General features: G+C 40.6%; 1 protein-coding gene across 1 annotated transcript in view; it reads right to left on the bottom strand.

Moving 5' to 3' along the window:
• Positions 1 to 1,827: 1,827 nt before the first annotated feature.
• The window catches only part of TXK (TXK tyrosine kinase), a 46,724-nt gene continuing 38,258 nt past the window's right edge, over positions 1,828 to 10,293 (bottom strand). Inside the window, exons 11-14 of the mRNA XM_027103031.1 lie at positions 9,220 to 9,284; positions 7,025 to 7,143; positions 5,179 to 5,336; positions 1,828 to 2,467 (exon numbers count right to left, since the gene is read on the bottom strand). Of these exons, the coding sequence (XP_026958832.1) occupies positions 2,399 to 2,467; positions 5,179 to 5,336; positions 7,025 to 7,143; positions 9,220 to 9,284 (411 nt within the window). The 3' untranslated portion in view covers positions 1,828 to 2,398. The remainder of the gene's footprint in view (positions 2,468 to 5,178; positions 5,337 to 7,024; positions 7,144 to 9,219; positions 9,285 to 10,293) is intronic.

Genomic DNA, 10,293 nt, shown 5'->3' with positions numbered 1-10,293 from the left:
TCCAGTTGTTCCTTTCCTAATTTGGTGTCTCAAACTTTCCTGACTTGTTAAAATGAATAGAATTTGCTTGCCAACACCAATATATGCTCTTAGAAGTGCTGGCTGCTGCCACATGATCCCCAGGCATAAGTCTACTCTGTACTGTCTCCCTGTATTGCATCTATAGGGATGGCAGATGCTCTATGTTTTCAGTGTTTGGGTTTGGGTTTTTTTTTTTTTTTTTTTTGGAGGGGGGAGTGGGGACTTCTAAGCTTAGCAAAGCCTGAGAAAGACATCTTCCTGCATATATTGATACTTCTTTATTTCCTATGTCATAATATTAACCTTGCCTCCCTTGGCTTTTGCTGTTAAACAGTCTCAGGTCTTCTGGAGCTAGGCTTTCACATATCTCACTTGAACTAAGGTATCAGTAGTAGGAGCCCTCTGTCTCACCTCCCCATAGTAGGAATCATTAGGAGAAGGGAGATGATAGTTTCAGAAACAGCACAGTATCACAAAGATTTCTGAGACCACCACTTGCATGATCAAGATTGACAATTCTTGTGTCTGATGCTCACTGTTTCAATGCACACCGATTGAGTACCACTGATAGTCAAAGATGTCATTCCTGGAGTGGGGAAATATGATTTAAAGGTCACAGCTACTGACAGCCAGCATCTTAGAATCTCATGAGAATCATAAAACACGTTCCCCCAGAACCATGATGCAGGGTGGGACAATCCACAAATAATAGGCTCCCATTGTTAAACCTAATGGTAATGACTCCAGCTTTCTGCAGCACCCTTTTCCCTATGTACTTCCAAAGCACTCAGGATGACAAAGATCAATTTCCAATCATTCCTACAAATGGTACATGAAAAATTAAGATTTAATTGTGATTCCTGGTTCTTTCATCTTGAATCCAATACCCTGGACTTCAGAAATAATGGAACTTGGTGTAATATTTGAATATCTTGTTTTTGCCTCCTCTTGTTCTTTTTTTAATTTTTTTAAAATTTTATCTATTTTTGGCTGTGTTGGGTCTTCGTTGCTGCGCGCGGGCTTTCTCTAGTTGCAGTGCGCGGGGGCTACTCTTCGTTGCGGTGCACGGGCTTCTCATTGTGGTGGCTTCTCTTGTTGCGGAGCACGGGCTCTAGGTATGCGGGCTTCAGTAGTTGTGGCACGCAGACTTCAGTAGTTGTGGCTCACAGGCTCCAGAGCGCAGGCTCAGTAGTTGTGGTACACAGGCTTAGTTGCTCTGCGGCATGTGGGATCTTCCCGGACCAGGGCTCGAACCCGTCTGTGTCCCCTGCATTGGCAGGTGGATTCTTTTTTTTTTTTTTTTTTTTTGCAGTACGCAGGCCTCTCACTGCTGTGGCCTCTCCCGCTGCGGAGCACAGGCTCCGGACGCGCAGGCCCAGCGGCCATGGCCCACGGGCCCAGCCGCTCCACGGCATGCGGGATCCTCCCAGACCGGGGCACGAACCCATGTCCCCTGCATCGGCAGGCGGACTCTCAACCACTGCGCCACCAGGGAAGCCCTTGGCAGGTGGATTCTTAACCACTGCGCCACCAGGGAAGCCCTCCTCTTGTTCTTGTGCAAAAAGAAAGTCCTCTTCTAGAAAAGGTACTGGAGGTACTTCCTATGACAAAATGAGGCTTCTTCAATCATCCAAGTTCACATGTACAGAGTGTGAAATCTCAGAATTGAGATTCAGGTTCTGAATTGTCCTGGACAATGGATCTCACTAGAAATAGAATCATCACCAGGACCTGTTCAAAGAAGAACTTTCTCCTCTAACAGTATTCAATACTGGAACACAGGAAGCTGTCTCCAAAATAATCAGATCTGTGCAAAAATAATTTGTTAAATAACATAGGGAAGATTATGAAAGACAGTTTCCAGAATGCCCACATTCATGCGGTTTGTAAAGGTGCGTTTTTCATAAAGATCTGTACAGTTCAAAAGCATGAGACTCTGCATGGGTGGCTCCTTTATTCCAGGAGCGGGCAGAATTTATTTTCATCTTCCATGCATGGGCCACCAGAATAAAGAATGTTCCTCCTCTCCAGTCTTTTCCTCAGTGAAGAATCAGGTTTTCAGGTGTGCTCAGGGGCTCTGCTGCTCTCAGAGCAGCCACCATAATGACCACTACGGAGCACTTTTCCCTTCTTCACATATGGGACATGAAGAATGTTACAGAAAAATCAGAGTTTAGAAGTCACTCTCAAACACACATAGAAAAATTATTGTCAGAATATTCTCAAGCTTTAAAAAGTTGGAAAAGCCTGTGATCTTTGAACTGTTTCCAGGAGTCAGTGACTCTAAAGGAAGATATTCACCATCAGTGACCCCACCCAGGGTTTCCTTTTGTGACAGTCTTGCCCCATGATGCTCTGGGTTGGCATTCTCTCCAGGTCACCAGGTTTCTGCAATCTCTGTGAGAACCTGCAGCAGCTCAGCAAACGTCGGGCGGCCTTTAGGTTTCTGGAAAAGGGAAGTAGAGGTGGTCAGCTCAGCTTAAGACTCACTCAGACACCAGCTCTAGAACTTGCTGGCAGGACCCGGATCCAGGCTGGTTCACCACAAATGGAAGAGAAAGATATCTTGGCTGGTACGCAGGACATGAATGGCAGATGAGCGAGGCATGAGTGTGAAAATGTAATGGTAGAGAGCGCTCCAAAAGTAGAATAGCTACAGCTGCAAACACTGGCCACATGTGGCTATTTAAATTTAAATTACTGAAAAGAAGATACATTTTAAAATTCAGTTCTCAGTCACACTAGCCACTTCTCAATTCTTCAATAGCCAGGTGTGGCTACCATATTGGATAGTGCAGACATAGCACATTTCCATCATCACAGAAAGTTCCATTGGACAGTACTGCCCTAGAGATCGATTTGGATGACTTGATACACAGGGTAAAGGAAGAGCTGGGAGAGAGGGGTCTCTAGAGCCCCAAGCCCCCAGGCTCAGCCCCAATTATTCACTACACCTGACCCCCTGTAGAAAGATGGATTTTAGTCAAAAAGCAAAAGGCACGTTTTCATGAGGGACTTTGCAGGTCTTAGAGCACGGACTGTGCTGTCTTAAGGCTCAGTCAACAAAATCTCCAACCATGAAACCCAGGATTGGAGCCTTTTTCCTACTTCACAGTGGGATGCGGTTTGACTTTGGCTCCAAGAGGAAGCTCCACGGCATCTTTGAAATCCATAGGAAATAGAACTACTCGTGGTAGCCACATGCTCACAGAGGTCCCTGGCAGCAGGGTTAGTGGGGAGACACCACCCTTTGTGGCTTGTAAACAGAAGGCATCAATAAAAGGAGTGAGCAAGAAACAACCTAAATGTCCATCGACAGACGAATGGATAAAGAAGATGTGGTACATATATACAATGGAATACTACTCAGCCATAACAAAGATGAAATAATGTCTAGTTATTTCAGAATGAAATAATGTCTAGTTCCATGGATGGAACTAGAGATTATCATACTAAGTGAAGTAAGTCAGAAAAAGAAAGACAAATACCATATGATATCACTTACATGTGGGATCTAAAATATGACACAAATGAGCTTATTTATGAAACAGAAACAGACTCACAGGCATAGAGAACAGACTTGTGGTTGCCAAGGGGGAAGGGGGCGGCAGAGGGATGGAGTGGGAGTTTGGCAGATGCAAACTATTATGTATAGAATGGATAAACAACAAGGTCCTACTGTATAGCACAGGGAATTATAGTCAATATCCTGTGATAAGCCATAATGGAAAAGAACATGAAAAAGGATGTATATGTATGTATAACGGAATCACTTTGCTGTACAGCAGAAATTAACACAACACTGTAAATCAACTATACTTCAATAAAATAAATTTTTTAAAAATAAAATAAATAAAATTTAAAAATTAAAGGACAGAGCAGAAGGATATGTGAGCACACATAAAGCCCTCCTTGAGATCTCAAGAATAAACAGTGGCGCTTTTTGCTGGTGCTGAGGTTGTGCAGGTAGTAAAGCCTATGAAACAAGTGTTATCACTGCTAACATAATCACATTTGAATCTAGAGGTGCATAAGCGCCTCGTTTACTTCGTCCTCTTGTCAGCATCTTATTTACTCCTTTCTCTGTCTCCTCTCCACAGATATGTAAAATCTCAAAAAGTATTATATTGTATGTGCATGTACAAGTATATTGCTTAATATACAATATATATTCCTAAGCTATTTACATTGTTATTGAAAAGATGCTCTTAAGACATCTGTTTGCTACTAACAGCTCACTTAATATTTTTTGTGTCTTTCAAGATTCCTTGCAGAACAGTTAATCATATGCACAGTATTTTCATACACTGGGGATCTTTATAAAATTAATACTTCTCTGGAATGGAAACAACCATGTCGCTCTTGAAATATTGAATTTTTTTAGTGTTTGTGAATTGGGAGTCAAGTGATTTCTTTTTCAGCCAGGAGGAAATCCTCATCCAGCTGTAGTTTTTTCTGGGCTGAAAGAGTCAGCTAGAAAGAGAGAACTGTCAAAATCACAGAGGAGTCTGATGAAGCGGAGTGGTGTGTTGAGTCAGTGCCCAGAAGAGACAGAGGTGGGATATAAACCCTCTGACTTTATTTTCAAGCTTGGCATTTCAAGTAAAAGAGAAACTGGCCTCCCAGGAGATAAGTTTCCCAGTAGAAGTTCCTGGCACACTTTCTGCCTTCATTCCTATTCTCGTTTAATCTCTCTATCAGGAGTCTTGAGTGCCATAGAAGAGATGAAACCCATTACTTTTAGCCTTGGAAAAGCAAGACAAATTAGAGTGAAGTAAATAAAAACACCATCCTTCTCTTTCAATGTGGAAATTGAACAAGCCTGATTCTACCCTTAGTTTCCACCCAAGCAGTTCTTAAAAGGAGTAAAACGTCTCATCACTGAGGCTTTAGTAACATCGAGAGTTTCTGCAGGAACCAACTTCAGCAAGGTAAGACTTGGAAAATGCACTGAATTCCTCAGATGAAAGGCCATTGTTAAAAACAAAATGGATTAATGATTTTGTAGTGGAAGTACTTCTGGCTCTCAGGGGTCATTACCGAGAAATAGACACCTTTTCCTGCCATGACGAAGTGCTGGAGTAATGTGGGTGATAAACAGATCTACTCTCAGATGCTGGAACTGCCAACCTTTGCAGGAAAGTAAGGGACACTCACCTCATGCCAGCAGCTGTACATGACTTCATATATGGAAATCGGTGCCAGGTGAGGTCGGTACAGCCTGAAGCCTTTAGAAATCGCTTCCACAACTTGCAAATTTGACTTATTTTCAAAAGGCATTTTTCCTTCTGTAAAAACTTCCCACATCAAAACTCCTGCAAATAAAATGCATGAAAATAAGAGGTTAGAGAAATGGTTACTTGGAACTGAAACAGCTGTTTCAAGTTACAACCCCTTATTTTCCTCCTGCAGTCACTGAGTTACAATCATCCAGAATGACAGCAGTTCTATCTAGGAAGCAGACCCTGTGCATCTTACTTTTTGAAGAGGCCTATGAACTGAATATATTCCAAGTGAAAACAATGCCTTTCCTTTTCCATTGGTCATGACTGCCTCCTTATTGGAAGAAAAATGCCGGCAGCATCTTCATTTCAAAGTACTGCTCATGTCTCCACACCCTGAAATCAATGAAACTTTGCCATTCCATAGAAAATGACAGAATTGTGTGATCCCCTGCTGCCTGCTAAAGCCAAGAGTTTACCAGCCAGTAGATAGCATGCGTTCCCATCTTCCCACTGAAAGACTGCTGGGTAGAGTCCCAGAAAATCTGGCAGGGGCTCTGTTTATAAGTAGGTGTTCAAAAATCATTGATTGAGTGATGAAACTCCTTCAAGGCTCCCAATTTGAGTTCATTTAATTACTCTACAAATATGTATTAGGTATTGATCAGAGGCCAGGCCTGTGCTAGAGCCAGAGAATTCTTAAGACTGAAACCAGTCTATGTGCTCAAGAAGCTCACTGTACAGTGAGGAAGAAAGACAAGTGGTCAGGGAAAACTCAAGGAGCTCTAAATGTTCTACAACCACCAGGTGAGATCCTTGTGTTGCTGTCCACTGGTCTCACAACTTAACTGCTCTCCCGTAGAGCTTATAATGTCACCTGCCGAGACTACCACATGTCAGTGGAGCGCTAATGAGATCAATACAAGCTTAACCTTATTGTGGGCAATAATATTCACACCTTTTGAGGGTGCAGATGTCTCTCCAAAGCCAAGAAGCCATCCAGAAAGGTACAGGTGAAAGAGAATAGATAGATTATTATACATTTGTTGCCATTTTTTGAAAGTCAACTCAAAGAACAAACTCCATGGGACAGAGGTCCACAGTATCTCTTTTTCAATGAAGAACGTTACCCAATATAAACAGCAATGGATAGATCCCAAGGAAGCCTATGTCTAATTTCACAAAATAGGAAGGTGATAATGTAAATGAGACGGCATCACTCAAAGTCAGACAATGAAGTTTATTAATTACACTCAAGATTTAACGATGGCGTAAGATCAGTTTTTCTTGCAGGTCTCTGTGGTGTGGGAAAGTTGGCTGAGTTTGTTTTCTAGATCAGTAGACTCTGTTATGGTTTTACAGCAAGTGCTCAGTGGGAAGGGAAACGATCCAAGAGGCAAACTTCATGTAAGAAGGTGTATGACACCAGTTGCCAAAGACAACTGGTGTGTTTAGAACACCTAAGACAGAAACACAGTTATAAGAAGACCTTTAGCTACGTCATATTAAGAAATCAAAGTTAAAACAGCGATCCCTATTTTATGAGAACCTACTGTATAGCACAGGGAACTCAGTGCTCTCTGGTGACCTAAATGAGAAGGAAATCCAAAACAGAGGGGACATATGTATACATATAGCTGATTCACTTTGCTGTACAGTATAAACTAACACAATACGGTAAAGCAAATATACTCCAATAAAAAAATAAATATTTTTTTAAAAAAGAGCAATCTCTATTTTATTAAATCAAGCTCCAACAAATGAACATCGAATTCACTCACCAAATGACCAGACATCAGATTTGCTGCTATACTTATTGAAATGGAAAACTTCAGGAGGGGACCACTTGACTGGGAACTTGGCTCCAGAAGAACTGATATATTCATCATCCAAAACGTACCTAGGGCCATCAGATTTCAGAGCACATTGTGTTAATTACCTCTAAGTTCAGTTTACTTCAAATCCTTTTAGTTAACTCTGATTTCTAAAATACAAAGTATTTTCCACAGAAAGGTTCAGTATACCTTCTCTTCTTGCTATCAAAGTGAGAAAGTAGCCCTTATAGAGTTTCCTCCTTAAACCAAGCCTCAGTTGCATTTATTGTATTTGGATCTCAGAAAACCATAGCAATTCTTCAGTCTGAAACATGCTCCACTGATTAGTTATGATAAATTCTTAATTCTGCAAAGAAGCATGCTGAACGCGCTAACCACCAAGGTTATTTTTTTAAAAAGATAAATAGATGTGAAAGAATAAACTCGAAGTTTGATGCCTTATTTTCTTTCTATATACATATAATTTTTGCAGGACAGAGAAGGGGAAAAATAAAAGTATTTGAACGTAATACATTTGGTGTGTAAAATCTCTAATGCCTTTATTCAAATGGAAATAAAACAGGAACAACTATCATCTCCTTTAAAAAAGATAACAACAACAATAAAATTAAACCCTCTCTCTTTTTTGAAAATCATACACAGTAACATCCAAGTGTGGGAATCTGGAGAAAAGAGAGGATAGCTAACGTGTGCTGTGTAGCTCCTTGAGTATGCAATATAGTATTTTTGAAATACTATATATATGTGTATATATATATATATATATATAGTATACTATATATATATATTAAATATAAAATTAATATATTTATTAATGCTTCCCCACACACCCACTTGTTTCGCACATACCTTACCTCACCGCACCTTTAAGTCCTTTATTGAGCCAGAGGTCATTCTACTAGAGGAAAGAACGAGTAACAGAAAACGAAAGGAAAAGAGCCATTTTTTTTTTTATAGCTTTTGAGTTTCAAAAGTCTAGACTTTCCAGAGAAGGAGAAGGACTGAGTTATGAACAAAATATCTGGGAGAATGGCTCATGAATATGAATGATATCTCACTACCACCACCATCCATTCTGCTACAAAAATATCCCTTGTGCTGGGGGTGTGGGAGAGATTCAAAAGGAAAGGGAAGGAGTATTAGACACTAGGGGGTGGCTGAGGTAGGGTCCTGTACCCTGCACCCTATGAGGGCTGCCCTAGTCACACTGCAGCGAAAGAAGACCCCACTGCCCTACAGTCGGTTGGTGGGATTCAAGAGCAAAACAGAACCTGTGTCCTCTTTCCCAGGCCAAGCCCTGGGAAACACAGAAAGATTCCAGAGGACAAATGGCTATGGGTGTGCCAAGGCAGATGGGGCCTTAGCCACGTGGAGAGCTCTAGACATGGCGAATGTCAGAAATGAAGGAATCTTACAGGCAGAAATTCAAGATGAGTCAGCGGCCACCTGTGTGGGTGGCCAGCCAAAGACAAAAGAGGAGGATGGTGGCTGTAAGGAAGCCAATGTCAATGGATAACAACAGGGACCAGACAGGCCATCTCCAGTATGTGGCCCCATGAGACACACAGAATTCGGACTGTGACCCTGAAGAGTGTCAAGGAGAAACCCTGAAATCACTGGGATGAAATTTCTAGCAACCTGAAGGAAAGGAGATAAAAAATGTAAACTGCACTGAGTTGCTGAAAATCAGGTCAGATGATTCACACTCTTGTGCTGTAGGCTTAGAGTCAGCTACTACACTTGATAAGAGAAATGCATGATGAGGACAGAAAAATCAGAGCTGAGAAAATAAATTTATTCTTTCTCTATTTCAGAAACATACATATATAAGGAAAGCTTTTTTCTTAACCTTATATATATGACAAGTAGACTGAGAAATTCTTTTGAATTTTAAGACATGACATAGTTTTATTAATAACCGCCGGAAAGAAGATCAGAAGAATAGCCCACAGCCTCCGTTTCCCTCACAGCTAACACTGGTGCATGTCTTAAAGTTCAAAGTGGGTCAGCAGGTCATACAATCACATCAACACTGCCCTCAGAGAAAGAAAAAAACAAAGCCAAAAACATCTTCGATTTGTCTGTAGACTAATGTAAGATTCCCTCCTGTGAGTAAACAAACAAAAAAGAATATCACATACCTTGTCATTCCAAAGTCCGAAATTTTTACTATACTTGCAGAACTGACCAAACAATTCCTCGCAGCCTATAGGGAGAAGAAAAGAACCCACGTGTGAATACAAAGTTTCTCTTTCCAGAGTTTCTACTCTCCTTTTCCTTAGTTTCTTTGGGCCCCAGCACTACCTCTCTGTGTGAACAGCCATGTTATTTCATGGTGATACCTATCGATGCTACATATGATTTAATGTATCTGCCCTCGTGTGATGGATTTTCATGACTTTTCAAAGAAATGACAAAAAATGAAAAGAAATTTTAACATTTTTCCTTTTTAAAATGTGTAATCTTTCTCAAGAAGTATCCTTGATAAGTGCATCTTGGTATAAAAAATAGTGTGTATTTAAAACTTTCTCTTCATAAATAAAAAGAGGGAAGTCCAATATGCATGAAAAATAACAGATCGTCACTATATATCTTTGGGATAGTCGTTATATATAATTGCTAATAAAAACAAAGAAACTATCTTAAAACTTACATGTCATTGAACATAACTCTTTACAATATTTTCATATTTATTAAATTACCACAGTGAGCTAAATATAGTACTATATAATTCAGAAACAATCTATTTGATGCCAAAACAATCCATTTTCAGTCAGCTTAGTCAGGAGAATCGTTGACTTGATTATTTAGCCTCATGTGGGCCAGTGGTTTGATAGAATTTTTCTCTTTTGAGCTAATTTGTGGTTCAGTTAGTTCAAAAACAAAAGCAAAAAACTTGAAATGGAGAGCCAGAAGGAGCCAGTTTGGAAGATGTTGACAAGCGCCAGCAAATGATCTCAAAGCTAAACCACAAGGCAAACCCTCGACCGAGAAAAGACTCATAGGTGGCTAATATATTTTAAGTGGCATGTAGGTGGAGAAAACAGAACTCAAAGGAAAGCAATCAAGGAAGGAACCAAGACTAGGGGGGTCTGCAGGAAGCCACCTGGAGCAAATAGAATGACCAGAACTGTCACCTGACTGAATTTTGAATTCTAATCCTTATCAGGAAGGACAAACTGCAGAGACCAGGAAAGTGAGTTAGGTGGAACTGA

Source organism: Aethalodelphis obliquidens, unplaced genomic scaffold, assembly GCF_003676395.1.
Source record: "Aethalodelphis obliquidens isolate GAN/ISIS:26980383/991018 unplaced genomic scaffold, ASM367639v1 scaffold6, whole genome shotgun sequence".
Classification (NCBI taxonomy): domain Eukaryota; kingdom Metazoa; phylum Chordata; class Mammalia; order Artiodactyla; family Delphinidae; genus Aethalodelphis; species Aethalodelphis obliquidens.
Note: the sequence above shows the minus strand (reverse complement) of the source record. Positions and strands in the feature narration are given on the sequence as shown.